General features: G+C 40.4%; 1 protein-coding gene across 1 annotated transcript in view; it reads right to left on the bottom strand.

Annotated features, from left to right (window-relative positions):
* pik3c2a (phosphatidylinositol-4-phosphate 3-kinase, catalytic subunit type 2 alpha) overlaps positions 1-26685 on the bottom strand; it is a 64634-nt gene that overhangs the window by 22548 nt on the left and 15401 nt on the right. The window contains exons 3-10 of the mRNA XM_033634951.2: positions 17416-17513; positions 14761-14921; positions 7369-7489; positions 4138-4249; positions 3846-3925; positions 2985-3048; positions 1397-1543; positions 1279-1312 (exon numbers count right to left, since the gene is read on the bottom strand). Of these exons, the coding sequence (XP_033490842.2) occupies positions 1279-1312; positions 1397-1543; positions 2985-3048; positions 3846-3925; positions 4138-4249; positions 7369-7489; positions 14761-14921; positions 17416-17513 (817 nt within the window). The remainder of the gene's footprint in view (positions 1-1278; positions 1313-1396; positions 1544-2984; positions 3049-3845; positions 3926-4137; positions 4250-7368; positions 7490-14760; positions 14922-17415; positions 17514-26685) is intronic.

The raw sequence follows: 26685 nt of genomic DNA, 5'->3' as shown, positions 1-26685 counted from the left end.
GAGAGAGGAAATGGTTCCCCCCATTAATTAAATTTAGAAGGAAGTAACACAAGTGTAATCCAGATTACTTTCTGGGGCTACAAATTACAAATGTCCCCTAAAAACCTTACACCCAGATTATCAGTAAAAGCTACAATTTACTGATGTTCCCTAAATGTCTCATATGCAGGCTACAGCTGCTGGTAGCAATAAACAATTATTGTGACCTGCAACTTCACTATTTAGCCTGTAACAACAACGTTATATGAGGCTACTGTTTCAAAATAAAATACATATATTCAAGCTGTAGTTAGTAACCTTATTAAAAAAAACTGTTTTCATATTTGTTTCAACTTTCACTTTACTCACTCAGCACTAAATGAGATAGATAATCTGTGATAAAAATCATACTCTTCTGTCCCCAAATAATCGCATTACCACACTAAAATGAAAATAACCAATCAGAGACAAGGAGTCTCCAACGCAGCTGTCAATCATACCAATCACTGCTCATGAACCACAGCCAGACTGTCAAACAAGGCAGCACTGATTCAGAAATGTATTTTAGTGTACTGTTTAGCTGTGAAATGGGAAGGCTGGTCCGGCCAGTGGGTAGTGTTTAGTACTTTGGTTGAATATTTTCAACATGGCAGCCCGATTACAAACTCTCATTTTACAGCTCAACAGTATACTAAAATATTTTTTTGAAAACTTCCAAGCTGGGAAACAGGCAATGCAGTGACAGAATCTTGATTCATATTTGATCAGCGCTCATCACGATTGAGAATTCCCTCCATTCCAACAAGTCTCTTCCAAATGAGATGGTTACATGAGGCATTTTTATTCTGACTGGGCTTTATTCTGAATATTAGGTTCCATGTAAACGTACCCAGTATGAGGTCATAGAGATTCGATAATTGTTGGGACTGCAAACACAGTTTTTAGAGGACTTATACCAGCAGTGGAATAAACCACATAGGTTTTACTTATCTTTTCATCACTGAAGAAAAGTAACTTTTGACTTTATTAAAGATGTGTCTGACATATCAAAGACAATTCTTCTAGACTGTAATGTGTCTTAACACCAGTGACAGGCATACTGTTCATGCTGCCATTTCATGTTGGTTTTATAAGCATAGTTGGTGCATTTCAGTACTGACAGTGCCTTTTTTTCTTTGGACAGCAAGGAATATTGCCAAAATGACAAACAATTCTGTGTTCATTTTTGATTGTAAGTGGCAACAAACAAAGTTTATTTGAATGAGGTTGAGTGTGTGTGTGTGTGTGTACAGAACTTACCATTTGATGACTGACCAGATGATGTGGCTCCCAACTACAAAGCAAAACATGCTGGTGTTAGAAAGACATCCTTACCTCTAAACAACACTAAGTATGAATGTGTGAGTCGAGAACCCACCTTGGGTGAGCGTGTCCTGGGTAAATTGACGGAGTGTCGCAGCCTTTTGACGGCCTCTGTAATGGCTTGGGTCTCCACCTCATCCAGAGCACAGCACAGGTTCTTCATAGTCTGCACCACCCGGTCCACAGTCTTGTACTGTGTGCTCTGAACACAGAGATACAGAGCAGGTTGGTATAGCATGTGTGTTATAACTGCATCAGTCTTCACACGCTCACACCAGCCTGTTGTGAAAGGGATATCCGCATAATGTGTATTTTTGTTTCCAGATTGTCTCTAAACAGTAAAACCCCTTTGTTTAACGCAAGAGCAACACATCAGGAGGTCTCAGTGAGAGAACAACCATCAACAACTCATCAAACGGACTCTCATCTAAACAGTATTTCAAACTCAAACCAGCCTACTGTGTGTGGACCTTAGAACAAACAAGGCTATAAACACACGTTTGCATGCTAGAGTACATTCATTACTTCAGATGGCATGATTTTGTCAAGGCGCACTCAAATAAATCTTGATGCCATCAACAGGTTTAAGTTGGGTTGAGGGCGAGGTGGAGCTTACCAACCGTCCAGTCTGCCTTCAATTACTCCACTATAACCCACACTGGCTGAGAACCAGATGTGCCATTTCTAGAAAGCCTGCATTCCAGGGATGTCCCAGTACACAACCATTTATGTGTGAAGTATCTGATTTGAAACAAAGAACTTTGATAACAATGTTTGAGGCCCTCTATCATACTATTCAGTGAAAAAATGCTGTACTTAGATGAAGCATCAGAGGCTGAACCAGAAGCTGAATAAGTCTCATTATACAAACAGCTACACAAAACTCAGTTTTACAAATCAGTACCTTTCTACACAGAACGGTGCAACAAATACTGTGGACATGTAACTTTAATAGCTGTTCTACACATCTAAGGGAAGGTCCTGAGCACAAACAAAAATAAAAAAAAATACAGGCAGAGGGCAGAGTCTCTGCAGATAAATAGGGGTGTGAATCACCAGAGGCTCCACGATATGATATTATCATGATATTTTAGTCATGATACAATATTATTAGAGTTGTGATATGCTGTATGATGTATTGCAATAAAATATATTGTGATATATTGTGATTTATTACCTGTTTTCAACTGCAAATTATATCCCAAAAGGAAAACTATGTCAACATCTGTTTTATCTAATAAGAAAAAAAGTTTTCAGTCTGTTCATCTCACTTCAGTCTCTTTTTTTTTGCAGCAGCAAAATGTATGTAGTGATGATATTATTCAAGTAGGCTACCTAGAGTTTAATTTGTATTTATAATATTAATATTTTAAAAAATAAAAAAAATTGATACTTGGCACTGTGTGATGATTCGATCATATTACCACACAAAAATATTGCGATACTACGCTGTATTGATTTTTCCCCACACCCCTAATAAAGTATATAAAAACTTGCTGAGAGACAGGAAAATAGTTCACAGCACAGTGGCGGGTAGTGCAATTGATTGTTTTATGTTTTTCAAACTTAAGACCTGAAAATCATCAAAACAATTTTCCATCCTTTTACTTTACTTTAAAGTCCTGCACAGGGACGACATGTACCTCATTTTGTAGGCAGATGTTGACTTGATTGTGATAGCCCTCTAGATAATCAGCCAGGCCTTGTCTGCAAGAAGATGGACAAAGAGAGATGATGACAAATGAGGACATGAGGACAGAATGTATAAAGTTTAATGAAGTTATCTGAAGCTAGCTTAAAAGAATACTTAATTCCCCCAATGATCATTCATGTATCAGTTACTCACCCTTTTTAAAGTTTAATTTTAATTTTTCTTGCATCTCTTCATGGTGAACTTCTCACACACAGAGGAGTTGTGCGCCTGTGCTGTTTATGTGGGTTTTAGCAAAATTGCACATGTTTGGGAAGTACTGAGCATACGACTCAATAAATGAGACTTGGATTGTACTGCACATGATGTGTGAGAGTTTGTTAACAGATGTTTGGATATAGTTTTGCTGTTGTTAAACATGGACCCCTATGACTTCAATTCATCAAGAATTTTCTCAGCTTTTGGATTCTTTGGTCAACAGAGGCACGCAAGAAAAAGGTTTTTTTCCCAACTCAGCACGGAGTGAGTGATTGATAGATACATGATCATTTGGGGGGTAAAGTATTCCTTCAACACCGTCATTTGGTCTTAAAAATGTTTCTGTATAAAAGAATTAAAATGTAATGTCATTCAAAGGCAGCACAGAGAGAAACATAAGGCATCTGCATCAATCCAGCAATCTTAACAGAAACTACACATTTAAGTCAAACTATGTAACCAATTTGAAGACAAAAGATGCAACTAAAGAAAGGCCAGTCTATCATGTTCCTTCATAGCATTATTTGTTAACTAGAAAACAAAATCTTTAACTACATGTTCTGACATTTTCCAACCCAGTGCAGGACCCTCATACCTGGTGGCGTTCTCCTTGAATGGCCTCTCCACTTGGCCCAGGTACTTCTCTAAATCTATCAGAGAGTTGTCATCCTCCGCCTGAACAAAAGCAGCAAAGATTTACCAATCAGGCATATCAGATGATATGTAATCATCAGTTCACCGAATACATGTTGGAGGTTTGTAGCAGTGGGACAAAAGTGAAACATTAACCTTAGTGGCACAGCATGAAACGTATTATATCACAGTTCAGTAAAAATCTTGTGTGAAGTTTAAAAGGTCTCATGTGTCAGCGTGATGGAGCGACTTACACTGCGTGCCAAGTCTCTTCTCATGGTGGAGTGAGAGAGGAGCTGTAATGTGATCTCATTCTCCCACTTCCTGCAGTTCTGGACGTACTCATGGCTGCCTAGGCTGTGTTTACTGTGGCACAGGGCAACAGGGAGGCAAGGTTAAGGAAACCATGCTGAAGATAACAACAGAAAGGAACAACACAGTGACTGAGAACTCCTTCGGTGAAATGGATTGTGTTATTTTTCATAACTCAAGTCAGAGCGGATTATCTCTCTTATACCACAGACACTTCTCAGAAATGTAAAATAATGTTCATCTATGTTTTGGGGGAACACACCATTTACACTTTGTTCGTATTATCTGATTTGTTGTTTTTGTCACTGCGGTGTTGAGGGCACTTGTTAGAGCTGCCTGATAATTTGAAAAATAATGCACACCCAGCATCCAATCAGAATCAAAAGACCCACCTCAGGCGGTTGTATGCGTCTACTAACCAGTAAAGTTGCAGTTTACATCCATGTCTGACCAGACTCATAATGTATGTCGTGAAGACTTTGAAGTATGTGTTTTTTGGTGACTACATCGACACGTATGATACCACTGAATAATTTCCAGTGGAAAAAATGCTGTCCTCACTTTGAGACTATTCTTGCAGAGGAGCACAGAGGACTGATACAGAGCTTTGTCACATGGTGTAACGACAGTCACCTGAAGCACAATATCAGGAAAACCACTGAGCTTGTGGTGGACTATCAGAGGAACAGGGTGGAACACAAAGCTGTAGCTATGATGGTAGACGATACTTTGAATATAAATGCTGCTGCAAAGAAATTAAAAAATGTAGATGCTTCTCACACATCTTCCCCCTATCCAACTAAATGTCCCCTCTTCTGTTCCTGAGTTATGATGTCGAATAATGGCCAGAAAAGTGTTTTTGCCGAACATTATGATGTCACAGTGAAGTTGACATTTGACGTTTTGGATATAAAATGTCATCACTTCATCATTTTATCCCCTTAGAGATTGTTGTGAAGTTTTGCCATAGTTAGCATGTAAATTCTTGAGTTATGGCCAAAAAGATGTTTTGTGATGGCACAGTGACCTTGACCTTCGACCACCAAAACCTAATCAATTCATCCTTGAGTCCGAGCGGACATTTGTGCCAAATTTGAGGAAATTCCCTCGAGGCATTCTTGAGATATCGTGTTCCTGAGAATGGGACAGACGGACGGGAAACATGAAGCCTACAGCCAAGGCTGTCGCCGGCGCAGAGGCTTGAAAACACTTTCTGCGAAGAATATTCCTAATACTCCTAATACTTTGGAGATGTTCTGTCTGTCCATGATTATTCAAGATATTTTCTGTAACGTCAATCTTTGTCCCCTAAGAGAGGCTACTTTAGGGACAAAATTTGGAGACAACAGCCTGTATGCAAGTCATTCAGTTCATACTGTCAAACAAGTTATCACTGGTGTGGCTGGCTCACTAAATTACCTACATTTGGGAGTGTGCAGATGATATGTAGCTTCAGGCCCCATAGTAAGAGGGCTGGATGACTATGATTACAGGTGACGCAATGGTGTAACTGTCGAACGCAACAAAGCATCCATGATAATCATGACTTACAGGAATTTATACAGTGGCTCTCAGTGTGTGTGGAGGGTTTGAAAGTTTTCCTCAAAGCAGCAAAAAGCAAAAGAAATCTCTAACTTTCTCCATGTTGACCACAATAACTGTTTAACACATATTTATTAACACGTTTTTATGGTCGTATAATGATTGCTAAGCATTCTCAGTATGACTAATTCAAGGTTGTAAAGATAAGTGACAGTATGTGATCACACAGCATACACACTTCAATCTGTTCTGCAGTTGTAATCATGACAGATTATTATGCAACTCTGAACATTTGGATGTGCTGGGCCTTTAAGTCTGGGTATGGGAGTAACCATTCCCACGTATCCCAGATTAGAGGGAGAAGAGAATTTCCATGGTCGAGGAGGGCGTGGAGCAAGATATAGAAACATCCGCCAGTCTCCTTTGTACAAGATGTTGAGGGGATGCCAAGATAAGAGTGATAGAGAGAGACGGAGAGGGAGAGACGGAGGACAGAGTTGAGGGCATAAGAAAACAAATGAGAACTATTCAAAAGCCTGTGCATAAATAAAAAAGCTGCCAAGTTAGCCAGGGAAATGTTGTTCCTTCCAGTCCCCAAAAAGGTCCCATATTGTGAAAACTCAGATTTCAGTGTCTTTTTAAAAAAAAATAAAGCAGGTATAGGTGCTATATAAATACTGTGAAAGTATCAAAAAGTTCACAGATATATGCACACAATTTGTATTCAGAAACTGTGCCTTCAAACGAGCCATCAGGATTTCTGTGAATTTGTGATGTCACAAGCAAATTATGTAGACCGTTTGAAACATAAACACTCTTATTGGGTCCTTATGTATGTCCTGTTGGAGTGTTTTGCAGTGTATGTGAATGACATCAGCTGACAGGAAGTAAACATCGACCCAAGCTGTTGCCTATCAATGTAATTCCAGTGAAACAGCCTATGGGGCCGTACACATGCCGTGTCTTTAACTGCCGGGAAAATGCATGGTCAGGCGCTGGGCGCTACTGAAGTGCTTTTTTTGAGACAGCTTTCGAGAGCGCAGCAGCAGGTTGCTAAGAAACGTTAACAAGCACCGAATCATAGCCGATTTACGGTACCTGAAATCCAGAGTTAGAAGCTGATCTTCCTCCAGAGGCTGTTTATATATGTGTAGGCCTATCATCCCTCAGACAGATGAAAAGCTCTGGCAGCTCTGCACCAAAATTATCAACTTTCTCATATTTACCACAGACTAATATTTACGGAAGAAGGGGAATTTATCTGTTGGCTGTGATTGGTTGTTCCTTGTTTCATGACATGCAGTGCGAGCTGCTGCGTTCTAAATGTTGAGCTCAGTTTATCTCAGGGCGCAGCTGCTGCGCCCTGAAAAATAGGCGCTCGCAAAAACCGCTGCATTTGTAAGGCCCCTATAAAGATAGAAAAACAGAGCGATGCGGACAGAAGGCAATTTCAGGTATACTCAGGCACAGTATGAGAAAATAATTTGTGTTTTGAACATGAAAGCATGTAAACATGTTCTGGTAGAAACCCAAAATACAAGTATGAACCTGAATATGAGTCTTATAATATGGGACCTTTAACATGTCTTTGTCAACAGGAGCTACTTCACTTCTCTGTCTGTGTTACTCACTTCTGCAGCACCTCCTCCTGGCCGCAGACTTTGAGCAGGTAGCTGGAGAAGTCGACCTGGTCCAGGTCATCATGGACCCAGCAGAGAGTCTGACTGATCAGCAGCTCCACTGGAGAACTCACTGTGGAAGGTGGAGAGGATGGAGGGATGGATGGTGAAAGAAACAGTGATGGAGGGGAAAGGGAAACAACATGAAACCCATGTGAGGGAGGGGCAGTGAAATGGAAAATCCAGAGAGAAGGGAGGGATAAGGCGTTGGTGAAAACAAGAGGATGAAGAGACGAGAGGAAAGGGAATGATGGAAGAGAGCGAAAAAGAGAAAAGACGTAATGAGAATGACATAAAATGCTTCAAAAAACAAAAAAGATTATACCTCAGTTACAGGAAACTAAAAACAAGATACAAGGTGCATCAACAAGAGGTGGCTTTGTTGTGATTCATTTAAAGGATCTGAGGAATTTGGAGCACCCAAAACAAAGTATCTCACCACATGTACAAGTTTTATCAGAGGGATCAGAGCTCAAGTGCCCATCATGTCATACATGGAGAGAGACTTGCTAAAAACAGACACCCATTTGCTGCTGTGGGAACCTGCCATGTTTGAACAGCTCATGTATCAAACCTGTCCTCGAATCAAAGGAACTACAGCGGTGTGTTGTGGAACGATATTAAATTGGGGGGGATTTGGGGTCAGCTCAAGTTGTTTGTGTACGCTCCGATATCTGATGTGTGTGGCCAAGGGAAGACTGGGTGGAGAGCGTAACCTGATATGTGGCAGATTAGCTACTTCTAAGGAGGTTTTAGCACACTCTTAACCTTGAAGACACACAAACACGGGCAGACAGATACAGTGAAAGATACAAACACTTCATACACAGACACATCTCAGCTTTGGACTAAGCACACACACTCAGGTTACTTCACAGGCGTTCACTTAGACACACAGGGAGGGAGACCACCCCTGGCTACGGCAACAACAGACCTCCACCCTTCAGAGGAATGGTGCGTCTTTTCTTACAGCTGAAACCGGTAGCTTTAGCTTTGTGGTTCTGTCCACTTGTGGGGCCACGGCGGTGGCCGCCGAGGTTACACATGGGCTGCGGTGTTTTGTCACAAAGCAATTAGACAGGCCACGCCTCATTTTGTGAGCACTCTGAGGTGGTGAGGGAATTCCCAGCAGGGCATTTTTGGAGGCAGCAGTTAAAAGGAGAAGGAAATTCCTCTGTCGCATGCCGTTCATGGTTTCACACATGGTTGGGGAATGGAGTTGGCGGGGTCACATATGGGCACACGCAAACATAATGAGGGTTGATTTGACACAAACACACACACACCTATGGACTAGGGACTCTCTAGATAAATTATAGTTTTTGTTTTGTTTTTACCTTTGGTTTGGTTTGGTTTTAACTGTTTAAAATGTTAAGTTTTAGTTTATTTCTATTTATTTGTTTTTATTTTGTATGGAGGGTATTTGTCAGGGGCAAGATTTAGCAAGTTCAGTTCAGGCAATGTGAAACTGTTGTCGGTATTCTCAATTCGTATTTTTGTATTTGTTGTATACATGGTGTAATGTTGGTTATCAGGTATTGAGAAGTGCAGTGGTGTAAATGTGTGGTGTATTTATGTAATAGTTTGATAAGTGGTGGATTAGTATAGTTTGGGGTTAGGGGTAGAAAAGCATGTTGCTTCTTCCTGCTCCTTTTCGCACATCTTACTATATAATGATGAAAACTCTGTCTGTCTGTGTGTATGTGTGTCTTTGGGTGTGTCTGTGTGTCTGTTCCATGTTTTTCTCCTCACTGACTTGGTCAATCCATGTGAAATTTGGCACAGTGGTAGAGGGTCATGGGAGGATGCGAATGAAGCAATATTACATCAATTGGCCAAAGGGGGGCATATCTCTTGAATGGGCATATCTCATGCCCTGTATGTCGTAGAGACATGAAACTTTGCACAGAGATGCCTCTCCTCATGAGGAACAAATTTGCCTCAAGAACCCATAACTTCCGGTTATACAGATTTTCCGCCATTTTGAATTTTTTGAAAAACAACTAAAATCGATCTCTTCCTAGGAAGTTTGACTGATCTGCATGAAACTCGGTGAACATAATCTAGGGACCAATATCTAAAGTTCCCTCTTGGCAAAAGTTGGAAAACTTACTAAAACTGAGCTTCTATAAGGCAATGAATATTGCGGAGGGTGTGGCTCATCACATAAAGGTGTATAACATCTCAAGGGTTTCACCGATCACCACACAACTTTGTAGGCATATGACCACACATAATCTGAGGGGACCCCTCCATTATTGACCCGATCAAACAAAATGGGGGTGCTAGAGAGCTAATTTCTTATCTAGGCCTAACCGCCATATCGATTTTTACTAAACTTGGTAGACAGAGTTTTCGTCATTATATAGTAAGATAAAGCAATCGTACTATCAAATTCACAAAAACTCTGTCTGAATACATTGCTCTTCTTAATGGGTTCAGTTGACTATTTAATCTGCAGTTTCCTATGACCTGTATCCCAAACACACACCATGTGAAACTGTACGTGGGCAACTGTGCACTCAATGGGTATGGACTAGTGAAATATTAATTTGTCTCTTATTGTAAGTCTGTTTATGATTTATTGTTTGTCTCTGTTTTGGAGGGTTTTTTCCTACAATATATTCTATTTTATTTTTTTTTCTCTCAAATTTAAAATAAAAAAATTAATTCAATCAAATGAAATCAAATCAAAATATTATGTAGGAGTTTCCTAAAAAACAATGTATGGACTCATATAGAAGTAAGTCCTCTCAATCATCACTTATGATCCACTAAAATGTGTGGAGTTTTATTTTTCTATCTACTCCTCTACCTGTATTTTCTTAGTTTCTTGTTATTTTCTCTGCTCGGGACATTGATAGGCGTGTACCTCCACAGTGCTCAGGTGAGGTCGGGGCTTTATAAACAGGTAGCAACCAGATGCCAGACCGTAAGTGGCAGGAATCCAAGAGAGACAGCACTTAAAAAAATGCAAATATAGCCAGGGTGAAACACCAAACGAGTGAATCAGGGGTTGGCTTTTATGTTCACTTTTGCTGGTGAGCTTGTTTGCAAACAGTGACTGACAATCCTGCACAGTATACCTTAACTACACCTAGTTTTAGTTTTTAGTTTAAAATAAATAAAATAAAAGAGTAAAATAAAAAAAGTAAATAAAATCTAGATAAATGTACCACGATAGCTCTTCAACAACCAGCATAATAACTTATGTGAACAGGTTTAAGGTCCAATCATTGTCTTGTAGGATCCACAATGAGAGGGCTGGCGAGATGGCAGAGCAAAGCTAGAAGTCACTGAACACTTGTTAAATCCAGAGGACCAACACATTTCAGATGTAAAAGAGAAATGATGTAATTCCTACATGACTCAGAGGAAACAGAGATTTCTGTCCAACTGTCAGACTCAGAGACAAAGGAACACAATAATCAGAAGTAAAAGCAAAATGTTACAGTGCAGCAGAAAAAGTAAGAGTTTAATGGTGAAATGGATATGAATTCAGGATTAGGACATACTGTAATAGCTTCAATGACTCCACGATGTTAGGATGGTATCTCATGTATGTAACCTTTTTACTGCTGAACTTTAACCTACAGTTGAAATCTTTTGCATGTCACGCCACATGAACACAAACAAATCAGCATGTTGTCCTTGACAAATGATGTGGGAAAATCTTGAGACAAACTGTAACAAGATGCATCAAGATTTATCTTGGTGGATTCGCTGTTACAGCCCTTTATAATACTTCAGTTTACACCCAGACAGTTGCCAGTTCATTAAGTTCACCAAACTAAAACTAATGCAGTCAGTGAATTCCTCTCTTCACGTCTGAAATGAGGAACACGACTGTGTGTGTGTTCCCTCCTCTCCTACACCCTCTAAGCCGCAGACAGTAACCTGAGCCCAGCTCCCAGCATTTCTTCCCTCTATCATCAGTTTTACAATACATCACGTCTCATTTAAATTTTTCTCTGCACCTTTAGCACATTCGTTCTCCATAAACCTCTATCTTTAATTTCTTTCTTTCATGTACTTCCCCTTTTCTTTCATCTCAATTTTTCCCCTGACTTTCTCCCTCTGTATTCCTCTCTGCTCCTACTCTCCCTTCCTCCATCTCTCTGCATTCTGTCCCTCTTTTGTATTTCTTTTCACACTTCTCTCTCTTCTCCCTTTCTCACTCCATCCATCTCGAGCCACAGTATGTTAGGAATCCCCAGAATCCAAGTTGTTCACAGCCAAGCCCTGGAAGAACCGATTGTCTTTCCTTTCGACTGCTCTCTAGAAAAACGGGTAAAGAGGCAACAGAATGGAACAAGCAGTGACGACAGAACATCCTGATCTCTTTTTGGAACTGTTGGGCAATATATTTATTTACAAAACTAATCCTGTAAACCTGCATCATTCTTTACTCAACAGATTTTTTTTCCACTTCTTACATAATTACACCAGACTATCAGTCACAAGTAAATGCAGTAATCTTTTGCAATATTGAGTATAAGTTGCACAATTTAGTCATTTCAACAGCAGATAAAAATCAGAAAGACACAGAAAAGAAAGATGGCGATTTAACAGAATACTTCACCCATAAAATAACCACTTGTACATCAATTACTCACCTTGAATTTGTTTAGAAATCATTTTTCTCACATGCCTCCAGTGAATAAAGAAAAAGGAGAGCATTCTTCATGAACTGAAGTCATCGGGGACCACATCTAACATCAGCAAAACCAGGGTTTCACACACATTCATTCATTTGTGGCGCCCTGCCACGACTAAAACATCTGCTGCCACATTTAGATTTGCTATTTTTGAAGCTGGACTGTTTATTAGTTGTTGAAATATGTATGCTGTTTGGTTATTAATTTCTCCACACACTCTCGGACCACAGAGCGTACTCTGGTCACAGACGGAGCAGCAGACAGCAGGCACATGAAAGTGAAATTCAACCTCTTAAAGGTTTGCTTTCACTCACAAATAACTGCTCTTCTCATCCATCGATCTGGTCAGCTCTGATCAGATCAGACTCCCCTGTCAGCTGTCGCCACACATAGATGCTCATTTTGTGGGAAACACTGAAAACTATATAAACATATACAAACACACATAAACATATATAAACATCCGTTTACAATATCTCACACAACTTGTGCAGTATAATTCATGTCTCACTTATCCGGTCGTATGCTAAGTACTTGACAAGCATGTGCATTTTTGCTAAAACGTTACAGTATACAACACTTCACCTACGTGTAGCGCACCCTGAGCGTGCTCATGTGCGTGCCTATGAGCTCTGCTTGAATGCATGTGCAAGGTTTTAGCAAAACTGCATGTGTTTGGGAAGTAGTGAGCATACAATTGGATAATTAATAGTTGGTTATACTGCAACACTTGTGTGACAGTTTGCAAATGGATGTTTTGATATAGTTTTGCTGTGTTAAACATGGTCCCCGTTGACTTTTTATTCATTACGACTGCCTGCCTTTTTTGGATTCTCCGTTCACCGTGGAAGCATTCGAGAAAAACAAAGTTTTCTTTATGAATTCAACGTAACACATGGTGAACAACTGATATACAAATGATCATTTTGTGGGTGAAGTATTCCTTTAAGAGAACAAAAAAGACAGAGGCAGAATAAAAAATTTGAGGGAGACAAGATGAGAAAATATTGAGGATGACAGCAGAGGGAGGAGAGAGAGAAAAACCGACAAGGATAAAGTGAAGAGTGATAAATGTCTAATATCTCATGTTAATCTGTCTCTGATGTGATGACAGGTTCAAGAGGACAACAGAGCTAGACAGAGGGAGAGGAGGGGAGGACAGATGAGGCGATGCTGCTAGGAAACAAGGGTGGAGGCAAATACTGTAAAGCAAGACAAGGGAGGGGAGACAAACTGAGAAAAAAAGAGAAACAGAAAGTAAAATGGAAAGAAACAACAAAATGAGGGCTTGAGAACAAGCAAGACACAGACAGAAAGAAATGAAGAATGTGAAGTACCCTTCTTATCCCCTATCTCTCTTTCTCTCAATCTGTCTATCCGAGCTTTGAGTCAAACTGAGGCCTTTTGTTCCGGAGAGCAGATTCCAGCAGTGTCCAAACTCCAACAATGTGGGTCAACACGCTACTGACCAAATAGGAAGTCAACCAGGAAATAACGAACAAGACATCATACTAGGAAAGAAGGAAACGCATCTAGGAAGTGACCCAGGGCAGTGGGATTTAGGGAGGTGACCTCAGCAGAAGCAGGATGACGAGGTAAACCAGGAGTCAATGCAGGAAACAAGGAAAGCACAATTAGGACGAGGAAAGCAGTAAATATATTTCCTATAGGTTGTTTGACGTGAACTGGGCTTTGAAGAGTGGTGTCTGGGTCAGTGGGACAGTTGGGTACATACACACACTCCAGAGTTCTTGAGACTGCTCATGTGTAAATATGTGGGTTGGCCGTCATACGAGAAACAACTGTCAGTGAGGTCAGATATGTATATACAGGCAATGGAACACATAAAGCAGACATACAACACACACACAACACATACACTAAGTGGCTTAATGCTCCTCAGGGACCCACACAGACAGCGGTGAATTTGGTCACACAGTCGGGATAATATGTCTGATAAAAAAAAGCCCACTGAATTGGCTGACGGCCTCCAGCGTGCTTGGCTTCAGATACCAAAAGACATGTCAATCACAGTGGTTGTAGTTTTGTGTGCGTATAACGAGGGGTTAGCCAATAACAGCTCCCCAAAGACCCAGGGAAGGAAACCAAAGATATTAGTGGGCCCTTGAAAAAAAGAAAGAAAGAAAGACTCCAGTCCCTTTTGCCCAACATGGCTACTTCATGGTGAAGGGACAAACCTTTATTTGTGCGGAAAAGGAACGTAGTGTACTTCCCACGACAGAAAAAAATGAAAAGGGGAAAAAAAAAACGAGGTGGGGAGGGGGTAGAGAGTTTGGCAGCTGTGAATGTCGTTTCCTCTTTTAGAGCTCTCATATCTGCAATCTGAGCTGTGTACTCTTAAAGGCAAAAGGGGGTACAAGGTTTCTTTTTTGGCTGACTTCAGAGGATTTTCTACACTTCTTATCACTGGGGCATTCTTGCCATTAACTGTAGGTCCATTCTAGAAAAAAAAAGTTCAGTATCTCTTATATACAAAGGAAGAAGGCTGCTAAAATGGCGTTATTTTCATGATCAAAAAAGCAAACCCTTTAAAAAGTCCGTCAGAAATAGTTTCAGATTCATGCTCAGTATGTTCTGGTATCAACAGTCAGTTGAACTAAGTGTTGCATCTACCACATACTGTTAAGAGTTGGTTCAAAAATGGTTATCGTCACTGGATGCTTACCGTCACAGGTGAAGGTTACAGGCTGCTGAGATTCTGAGATTTCAATAGAAACCTTGACGGAGGAGCTGTTGTCACCTCCGCTGTTTCTTTGGGCAATGACAGGGCTCAGGACGTAGCCAGGGTTGGTGGACATGTCGCTGTGAGGGAATGTGGAGCGCAGGCTGGTAGGAAAAAATAAAAGAAGCACAACAGAGAAGAGTCAACACTTTTTTTTTCAGTATTTTTGCCTACTTGGCCAGCACAGTGAAAACACATGAGGGGCAGCCAGAGCCAGCCTGGCATATGGATCTGACTGCTTGTTTGAAAATATTGGATGCATCATGAGCAGTATAACAGGAAACAGGAGAGGAGAGAGAGAAGAGGAAAGGCAAATCTGAATAAAAACTGTGTTTATATTGTACGTACTTTGATAATGTTATGTAAAATAAATTGAAATGCATCATTTAAACTGAAAAAAGCCTTCATGTACAATAAGTCATCACTCACCCTCTGATGCTGTCCCTGTGATATTGTTGGCAGGGTAGCTGGGAGGGTATAAGATGATGAAAAACCTACAGAATTATTTTTACATTTTCCTCATTTAGACTCTTATGAGAAGTTAATTATAATTGCAAACTGTGCAGAGCGAGTGTTGACCAACAGGCAGGCAGAGAGCGGGCGTTGACCCTGTTATCGTAATGGAAGTGGATTCCCCTAGCGCAGCTTCATCATCACTCCACCCAGAGCTAACTACTGGAGTGAGAGAATCTGTGCAGGCTCAGGAAACAAACAGAGTTGCGAAACATGCAATTATGTAATTATGTTTATATATATATATATATATATATATATATATATATATATATATATATATATATATATATATATATATATATATATATATATTATGCATGAAAATGTACAAGTATGCATTTACACTTACATACAAACAAGAACAAAAATGCTATCTTTATCCATGCTTGTGTCATGGCTCTGGGGATGACGGTCCACTGCTTTGGTTCAGACTGAAATATCTCAGTAACTATAAGATGTATTGCCATGACCTTTTGTTCACACATTCAGGATCCCCAGAGGATGAATCTGAATGACTTTGATGATCCCCTGACTTTTCATCCAGGCCACCATGAAGTAAAAATTCCAATTTGTACAATATTTGCAGCAAAACAAATTACATTCCCATCAGGCTCAGATATACCGTGTGCTTATCGCCAATTAGCACTTGTTAGCATGCTAAAATGCTGAACTAAAATGGTGAACAATGTTAACATTATACTTGCTGAACATTGCATGTTAACATTATCATTGTGCTCATGTTAACATGCTGATGTCACCACTTAACTCACAGCACTAATGCGTCTCAGTGCAGCCTCACCGAGCTGCTAGCATGACTGCAGACTCTTGAGTCTTGTTGTTAAATGCATCTGTTGCCTACTGTAGCACATGTGGGCATTTTCTTTTGCAGAGTTTTCAAGCAGCAGGGTAGGAACTGTCAAATATATTTACATAATTTTTCAATAGTGTGACTTTGATTTTTTTTTTTTCCAACATAAAATCTGGGGCCATACACATATATATAATAAACTAATATCACCCAAAACACAAAGCACTGTCATTATGGCGACAACATTATCAGTTCAAGTCAGTCGAAGGATCCCATGTCTTGTCATTATTTTAGTTTAAAAACACCTACATCTGGAAGGTCTGAGGGCTGGTTAGTCAATTTCCTGCCAATAAGAGAGAACACTCATTGCCAGCAGTCAACAGACACTTATGTGAATACACAGTACTGAAAGAAATCAGTTTACATAATTGAGTTTTACAGGCACTGTTACAGTGACAGTACTGTTTAACTTTTATTAATCATTTAGCTTATAGCTGGTACAACGGAACTGCTGCTATATCAATCATTTCCTGCAGGCAACGGCAGCTCCGCCATATCTCACTGCCCTCCGACTCTTGTCATGGCCCTCCACCCCCAACTCATCTCCGCTAGCACCTCAGCTAACATTAGCACTGTGAACTATAGTTTACAACTCTTAGCTGATGTTAGCCAGCCACAGTGGACTTCAGTTTTACAGACCAAATCTTTGCTAGCATCTCAGCTAACATTAGCTAGCGGGTTGGATGAGTTAGACTGGTTAAGGGCAGGTCATGTCTTTGCCATCCTAGTAAAAAAAACTTGCCTCTACTGGCATCTCAGCTAATGTTAGCTAGACACAACGGCACTGTTTTTATAATGTTAACACAGCCACCCATTGCACGACCATGAAGCAATTGGTTAACACTAGAGAGAAAGAAGGCCGAGAGGAGATGTGGTGAGACACGACGACAAGTAGTAGAGTATTACCGGGGGAGGATCGTATGGAGAGGGAGGGCAATAAGGTGTGGCATGTCCGCCACTGGACCCAGGTGGCCTGAGTGTTACAGTTGCAGCTATTACTTCCCTTGCCTGTGGATGGCAACATCACCATCTGAAGATCTAAACCGCCACCTCTGGTATTACTTTCCTTGCCTACAGGTGGCACAGGTTGGCAGGTGTACAACAGCTGCTTGCTCACTGTGAGTTAATGCATCTCTAAATCGCCATCGTTAATATCAATAATGTTATAAATCACTTAAACAAGCAAAGAAGATTAAGAATAGTCAAAATCTTACGTTGCTACGTCTTCACAGAAGGCGACAACTTCCAGGTTTTGAGCGTCCGGTTCTTCCAAGGCGGCATTCTTCACCAAACCTTTTCCTTTTCCCTTGTCCTACAGGAGCAAACACACATACACACAGTGTCAGGGAACTAGAAGAATACATATGAGTAACATGCTTACCGGTACATTCGTCAAACAGAAGCAGGCCAGACAGGACACAAAGACAATGAGTGACTGTGTGACATTTATAGTGTGCCCAACACATATGAGCTCATTGTATCAGTTTAACAGGACTGACTGTGGAGAACAAGGGGCAGTTTAATTAAGAACACCTCAGAGCTATGAATCCTAGGAAGTGAATACACGTCAGTGGGGGCAAAGGCTTGACAAAAGAAACACACACAGAGGTATCCAGCTCTTTCATGCCTTAATCTCTTAAATTGTGAAAAAGAACATTAGTTAACATTTAATTAATGTCTAGGTTTTTAAGTGTAAATTTGAATTAAAACAACGACTATACACTCCAGAGGCTGAGCTGGCTTTCACAAAAATTGGAAAAAGCTTGACACAGAGGAAAAGCTTTTATCAAATCTATTTTATACTCATAAATATTTTAAGAACAGCGTTGAAAGAGTTGCTCTTATTCTCTCTCTCTCTCTCTCTCACACACACACACACACACACACACACACACACACGTCTTGAGACAACTCCCATAGGAATTACTCTGAGAGATTCCTGGAGGCTGGCCTGTTGCCGGGAACTCTCAGTAACACTCGGCTCTTTTACTGCTGCCTATTGCCAGTGGCTGAGGAATGCGCTTCCTGTGGCACAGGAAATGAGAAGTGAAAGGGCCCCGCCCCTTCCTGCACCAGGCTCTGGGCTGTCTGCAAAAGTGCTCTGTCATGGCTTGGAAATCTGTGACTCTGACATCACTCTGGGAAGAGAGGGGAGATGGGGGGAAAAGGAAATGTTTGGAATGTCATAATAATAATAGTTTATTCCTCACCTCAAAGACCTCTGGGAGTTTTTTAAAAAGCTCAGGGGGATGTACAGCTTATTTTTCATGTGCAGTGACAATGATACAGGACAACTACAAAAACCTCCTAAAGGTTGTTTTGCCACAGCTTGTTTAGGGTCAGGTCAACTTAACTTCTGTGAGGGGTTTTGCTGATGATCATCCGGTGTATAAAGAACCCAGGAGACAGGGCTCCCTCGCCTTCGTTGACATCAAACTCAAGGATCTTTTTAAGGACTTTCCTGACCCAGTACCCTCAAATTCAAAAACCCAACACTGCATTTTTTTGGGACACGGCAAGAACACTGAGATTCTTTATAATGAAAACTTGCTACAGAAGCTCACAGACAACAATTAAACAACAATGATGCAACTGTGGGAGATGCACTCAGCCTACTTATGAACATAAAAAAAAAAAAAAAAATCAAAAGAACTTCAATTCCTATTTTTGCACAAAAAAAAATCAATTCAAGCACAGTCTATTTAAAAAAAAAAAAAAACAACTTTCAAAGCCTTCATATTTTTCCCTTCACATTCACAAACTGTCAAGGATTTCAAGGACCCATGGGGACTCTGAGTACAATTTGTAGATCTTTATCTGTCCTCACATTAATTTATTTTTCATGTCTGGGCCATTAAAGACATGTCAAATTATTTTATGTTATAAATTTTAAACATCCAACAGGCACCACCCTAAAATATGTAGCACCAAACAGTGAAGAAGATCACACTAATTCATGTTAGAGATGAAAATGAGGGCTGCAACTAACAGTAATATTCACTGTTGATTATTTTGACCATTATTTATTTGATTAATCCAGTAATTTTTTTGGTGTATTAAAAGTCAGAAAATAGTGAACTAGAGTTACCACCTTGCCATTGTGTGCCTTTGCAAACCAGTCAAGTTGCAGTAACAGATTATATCCATGTCTGTCTAGATTCATATGTAGCATGACAGTTGACAGTGCTTAAAATGTTGCTGCAAAGAAGCTGCATATTCTAAAAGATGGATACTTCACACACATATCACGGATACAGCACAGTCTTAGAGCCACCCAAGATTAGTGTCATCAGTTCAGTATCTGACCAAATGTCTCCCCTTCTGCTCCTGAGTTATGATGTTAGTGGAACAGAGAAGTGTTTTTGCAGAACAGTATGATGTCACAGTGACCTTTGACCTTTTAGATATATAATGTCATAACTTCATCATCTTATCCTATTACACGTGTGAAATTTTGTCATGGCCAAAAACAAACAGTTATGGCCAAAAACATGTTTTGGGAGATGACCTTGACCTTTGTCCACCAAAATCTTATCAGTTCATCGTTGAGTCCAAGTGAATGTTTCAGAAATTCCTTCAAGGCTATTTTTTGAGATATTGCTTTCACAAAAAAATGGGACAGAAGGACAACTTGAAAACATAATGCTTCCAGTCACAGCTATCGCCGGTGAGGAGGCATTGAAATCACAATTGCAGTTTTCCCAGAGCCCAAGGTGAATTTTCTTTTGTCTGATAAACAAACTGAAACTTAAAAACATTCAACTGACTACTATATAAAAGAAAGAAAAGTAGCAACACTTTAAAGAAGCCAGAACCACACAATGTTTGACATTTCTGCTTAAAAAAACATTTCAACAATCAGTCAAGTACTTATATAGTTGCCAATTCAAAGTGTGCTGATGGACTAAATGACTAAATGTTTCAGCTCTTCATAACATACACAGTCAAATAATCCTGCTCCTCATTAACTAACCGACCTTGGGGTGACCTAGTGGCTGAATGATTAAGACATACCCCATAACCCTGACCCTGGTTACCCTGAATGATATGACCCTGGGTTGATTCCTGACAGGGATCTCTGTTGCATGTCAAATCGCCTTTTCTTCCTTGTTTCCTGTCAAGGAAGGGCAACTCAAAATGAAAAAATAAAAGGCCGCTAAGCCTAATTACTGAGATCACAACATCCAGCAGCTTAATCCAAGATATCATTTTGACCATAACTGTGCAGCCCCGAGAGCTTTGTTCAAAGTGCTGACTGACCTGACATAACACCAGGAGATAGAAATCTCTAAGTCAGCATGTGGAGCTTGGAAAGGAGGCCAAGCCTGAGACCAATCAACCTGCGTCTCCCAGCAAGGGAGAGAGCAGACTGGGTTCCTGCCTGCAAAATCACTGTCTGAGAGTTTTCATATTTTTGCAGACTAGCCATAAAAAATGCTCTTGCTGATTCAGTATGACTGTTGATACATATACACATACGACACATTTTGTCCTGAATTTGAAGATTAGGAGAAAACCGAAAAATCAATAAACAGTGAGGACACATAGAGATAGAGGGAGTGAAATACAGAGAAAAGAGGGTGAGAGATTAAACAACAGAGGGTCAAAGCATGAGAGAGAAAGAAAGGATGATAGATAGATGAAAAAAAATAGAGACTAACAGAGCATATTAGCTGTGTTTATGTTTGGAGTGAGGATTGCTTCAGCAAAAACAAACATGGACAGATAATCCAATGAGGCCGTGTTAGCTGATGGTCACACTACAACACACACACACACACACACACACACACACACACACAACCACACTCAGCAGGCTGTACAGTGGGACAGGCCTGTCTTTGTTTCACTTTATCGATTTTGTTGGACCCGGATGGAGAGCTCCTGGTGTCTGAAGTCATGGGAACGGCTTCATATGATTCACACGTTGACTAATCCTTCATCCTTTCTCTGCTTGTACTGCGATGTGTCACAGTACTGACTGTAATACCAGGAACACACTGTACAAGATACAGGAAGATTACAGCCCTGACAATGGCTGGTCATGCAGAGCGCACTGTGGTATGTGACCAGTGCTTTGAGCTGGTAAATGACAGAAATCTAAACAAAGATGACTTTAATCCACAAAAGTCAGCTGCAGAATATATGATGCTTGGCCTGCTCAGTTTTTTAACTTTCTCATGATGGATTTCCTTGATGGATATTTCCAGACTATTACACAGACAAGATGTGGAACTTGTCAAAAGTTATTTTTCCAGACTTTCCAAACCTGCTGAGAGCACTAACCGTTATGATAAATGTCTATATTGGCAGGATTCAAGTCTGAAAAAGAAGGGTTTTTGTCCTGGGTGTCCTACATCATGTAGTTGGTCACATTCCTCAGCGTGAGACATAATCAATTATGAAACATGCGACTCCTGCTTCCACAAAAGGACACAGACCTAAAACTATTCATGCTATTTTTCTTAGGGTAACTTAACCTCATGGTTGCCTGCAGAGAATTGTAACAAAATGTTTAAGACACATTGAATGATGTTTTGATGATTTTTTAAATAGATATACAACATTTTAGAAGTCTGCACTTCAGCGTGTTGGAGACAGAGTTTAAAGACGTCATGCTCCAGTGCTTGTCAGAGCACTGTGTCCTGCCTCAAATGAGGCTGTTCGGAACAGATATAAACCAGTGACTGTATATAAAGATGGATGGCATGACAGATCCACAAAAGTGAGGCACAAAACATTTTTTTAAGGTAGCTCTTATCACGGTTATGTGTGCTCAAGTGTTTGTTTCTCTGATAAGTTGGTTTTAATAAGTTAAATGATGCTATATGAGGGGGTGTGACATTATGACTAACAGCTGAGTGTGTCAATTGGTGTGCTCACTATTAATGGAGCTGCTTGCAAATGGGTTTGACAGATGTATGGGTTCCAATTCCCTATCGCTATTGCACATACTCTAGCCCCTTTTATACTGCCTCTTCAAGGTGGGAGTTTCGCACCATTATGCTGCCTCGCCGTTCTATATAAAAGGTCCAATTGCACAATGGGGGACAGAGCTGTCTTGTCTTTAAGCTGGCATTGGAGGCAGTAACAGTGCTGAATTGAGGTCTGTGCAAACAGGACAGCCATTTGGTTGGGACCATGGACATTTTGATGATGTGTTATGTGTGTGAATGACCCCAGGAGATTTAAATAGTATGTGGTAGCAGTTAGCAGCTACTTCAAAGAAGACAAACGGTGGCTGAAAATATCAGCAAATTGGAAAAACAACGAGGTCTGGTAGCCCCTTACTTTTCTAGCAGAGGACAAGATCATTCACCATATAACAGGGACGGCCATGTTAATGTAATTGTTATTGTTTAAAAAGCTCTGCCAACACGGATGTTACATGTCACACCAAAGGCAGACGCTGTTGTGTTATACGTCATGCCCATCACGATTCTTTTGCTTCTGCAATGTCAGCATGCTGTCTAAAATCACACACTGGAAAAGACTGCATAAGACAGCATAAAGGAGGGACTTCGTAGCGGCCCTATAGAGCGATCTGGCACAACATGGCAACGACTGCATCCAAGTTCTTATGGCTTCATTTTTGTACGGTAGAGGAAAGCGGAAACGTATTGTCCATCTTTATGTGCAGTCTATGGTATGAACATGCAAAGCCATCAGGAACCCCATGGATTTGGCAGATGGATTTCATGCGGCAAGTGAGCAACTTTCATAGGACTAAATGAGGCGCCATGTTTGAACATGGTATCCAACTCTCCTTTAATACATCCCTCACGTAAACAATGCAGGTGTCAAAATGCTAAAAAAAAACAAAAAACATCTTTGATAATGTCTCATGTGGAAGGAAATGTATACAGTACTTTCATTAGACCTCAAGGGTACACACACAGCTCATAAGTGAGTAACACTGACTGTTAACAGATCTGATTGTTTACAACAAAACTCCTCAGGGCATCTTTAAATAATTGGAGGTTTAACACTTGCTGTTTTGCAGCATTCCTCCCCTGTTGACTCTAAGATTTGTTTTCCAAGTCTAGCACTTTGCTTAGCAAATAATCTTAAGTACTACGGTGGTGGCCTTAATTAAAAAGTGAGTCTATTTAATTTAAAGGGGAAAGGGGAACTACACCCATTTTCAAATTTAATACATGTTATTCCTATGGTCTAAGACAGTCCAAATATATCAGTAAACATGAGCAACCCTGTCAAATCCAATAACTGAGTGGTAATACTCAAATTCGTGATGTCCTCGAGTATGAAGTCTGGAGCTGTTCCATAGGCAATGAATGATGAAAGATGTTCTAGGTAACAGTGAGAGCACCCAAGAATGTTCTGAGTATATGGGTACATGTTCTGCTTCAGATCTGAGAACACTACAATAGTATAAAGGCTTGGAAAGACAGTAGCTAATGTTCAAAAAATTCTTATTTAACTGTACAAGGATATAATGCACATAACATATTGAAATTCTTAATTTCGGGTAGTGTTCCCCAATAAAATACAGTGCAAATAAACAATAAAACATTGATAAGAATTCTTGTTTATCAATCTTCTAGATGTTTTTGCATTTATCACTCTTCACATGAAGTAGCTTTAAATAAACCAGCTACTTCGTTATGCTTGTGTTATCAAGGTTTTTATCTGGATCAGGCCTGCTGGCGTCTACCCGAACATCTCACAGAGGCTCTTTGTGCTTGCTGCTGATAAACAAGGTCAGATATAAAAGGTCTCAGCAAACATTGTTGTGTTCTGCCTTAAGTTTAACAGACGAGAACACGGTTAGCTTAGGGAACTTTGTGGCATCTCCCATGGGACAGAGCCACACAGGAAACCTGACTGAGTGCAGTGCAGAACCGAAAGGTTCAACCAACCACAGCCGTGACTGGTGGCTGATGATAGTAATTCCAAGCCCACCATCAATATTGAGTTACACAAGACATCTAGACATTAGACACCTCGATACGTCTCTATGCCAACCTAATTAAATTACACCAGACTGTCCACAAGAAACCTGCACTCAAATATTCACCGGACAGCCACTGTCAGTATTTCACCAGCCGACAAGGTTTAAATCAAGAAGCTGTGCAGCAACATGTGACGGTTTGTTCAAAAAAATACAGTGAGATAAATCAGTAGCTTTTATCAGCGTTTTCATCTAATTGAGGCATTTAACTGATACTCATCCGGCCATGACCTGCAAGTCTCAAAACAGTACAAGTAAGATGTATTACAGTTGCTTCAGGCTTCCTTTTCCAATATAACTGTGTGTGGGAAATGCTGAGTGATGCTGTCATGCTGATCCAGCACTCACTGAAGAGATGAAGATTGATTTTAATGGGTTGTGAATACTCAGCAACCCCTAACTGTCAGCTAGAACATTTTTGGCTTTATGCATGAAGAACATTTTCTAAACACTTCTGTGTGGATACAGCTTAATGAGATCAGATGAGACTTAGTGTCTGTGAGAAGCTCCGTGGTTTTCACATCAGAGGAACCAGCTGCTCACAAAACACAAATCTACTTCTTCTTTCGATCAGGAAGTGACTGGTGGCTACCTAACTCACACTTCCTGTGATAAACTGAAATCCAAGGCTGAAGAAAAATGTGGCTCGAGGGACAGACTGACTTTCGAATAGACATTGAGGCCACATCCACACTAATGAGTTTTTATTTTAAAACATTGTGCACATGAGCATTTTAGCCCCGTTTCAGAATTCAGGCGTTTCTCATGCACTGTTGGTACATTTTGCACCAAAATTCGTACATATCCCAGTAATTCATGTATAACTCGCTTATTATGAAAGCTGCAATTAGGTGACCTGTGCACTGACAGGAGAAAAGAAGGAAGCGATTCTAAATGGTCCGTTAAGTAGGCAGGATGGGGCGGTGGATAGGTCACAAAACACAGGACTTTCCCCAGGAGACAAGTGTTCAGAATCGGGTGAACTTTGAGTAATTTTAAGGGACATCGTCACCATGTTTCTTTTCCTAAACCTAACCACAGTAACTTTACTTGCCTAAACCTAGCCTTAGTAACACTACGCTAATTACATAACTTTACGTTAAGTACGAAGCTTCAATCATGGAGTGCTAATAAACCATTGAGTGTGCATTTTTCTAGGATATCATACAAACCATTGTATGAGGACAGGTTGCAAAATTAATCTCCGTCCATGCTAACCTGTCTGCAAACACATAGTGTATGACCAATCACGTACACTGGGCACGTGTGTACAGATGTAAACTGGAAGCAGACTGTAGTTTATGGTTGGTTGCTTAGTTACACAAAATACTATGGAGGCTATGGTGTTTGAAATTGTCACCATGTTTAATGTGTGTTTTGGGTGTGTTGTGAATCATATACACTTTACAGCACTTCAGAGAAACTTCACCACTGACTAATGTTTTGGAGGTGTAACTGCAGAATGACACAGACACACCACTGCACAAGTATAAATGCTCATGTTGGCGTAGGCCATGTGCGTAGGCTACGGCGTAGGCTCTGCATAGAGCTGACGCACAAGTATAAATGCCACTTAAGACCGGAGATTTCTTTGCTTGGACCAATGACAAGGTGGAACTGTTAATGAAAACATCAGTATAAGGCAATCAAGGTGGCGTTAAACAGATTGTTACAAAGCAAATTTGGAAAAAATATTAAAGCAGTTCTGGAAGCATTGAAGAAAGCCATGGCAATGGGAGGGATTAACCACACAAGAAGACTTGAATAACAAAAAGTCTGTATACCTAGCTATAAAGTTTTGGCCTGATACATCATGACTGATAAGACACATTTGGGAAATGTGGGTGTCTGCATCATCGTTTTCAAATGTTTCCTTTTCTGCCCGTCCAGACCAAAGCACAGGACCAAACTGAAATAGAGTCTGCAGTGTCTTCAAAGGTTTCTGTTTTAAGGATTCCAAAATGCAGGAGTAGTGTGGATGCTAGGCGTAAACACATTTTAAAACCAAAAACACCACTAGTGTGGATGAAGCCTGTCTAGATTTTTTTTTGATTGGAGAAAATTACTGACATGTCTGAAACATGCATACTTAAACTTATTCCTTAAACACTTGTTGGCAAGGTTATTATAACATGCATTGGCTTCTGGTTTCTATCTGCTTCCTTTCCATCTTCCACAATGTGTCTCCTGTTTTCTGCCAGTAAACAGGGTCAAAGGTTAGGAGACACAGAACTGTTTGCCCAGTGAGTCACAGTTAACTGGAATCCATGCTACATCAATGCACTACAACATCTTCTAACCCTGCAATCTGCCTGGTGCGAAGAAATTCTCATACTTGTGCTTAAGGTGTAATTAGATTATAATAAATGAAAACGGGGCAGAGTCTGGAGTGGGATGGTATGGAGGTGTGAGAGACGTAAAAGAGCTGCTGGAGGTCTTTGGGTTTGCGGGGGCAGGAGAGATTTCATGTGTGTTCTGTTGGCAAAAATGTACATTGCATGCTGGTGTACTG

The sequence above is a fragment of the Epinephelus lanceolatus genome, chromosome 5 (genome assembly GCF_041903045.1).
Source record: "Epinephelus lanceolatus isolate andai-2023 chromosome 5, ASM4190304v1, whole genome shotgun sequence".
In the NCBI taxonomy this organism is placed as follows: domain Eukaryota; kingdom Metazoa; phylum Chordata; class Actinopteri; order Perciformes; family Serranidae; genus Epinephelus; species Epinephelus lanceolatus.
Note: the sequence above shows the minus strand (reverse complement) of the source record. Positions and strands in the feature narration are given on the sequence as shown.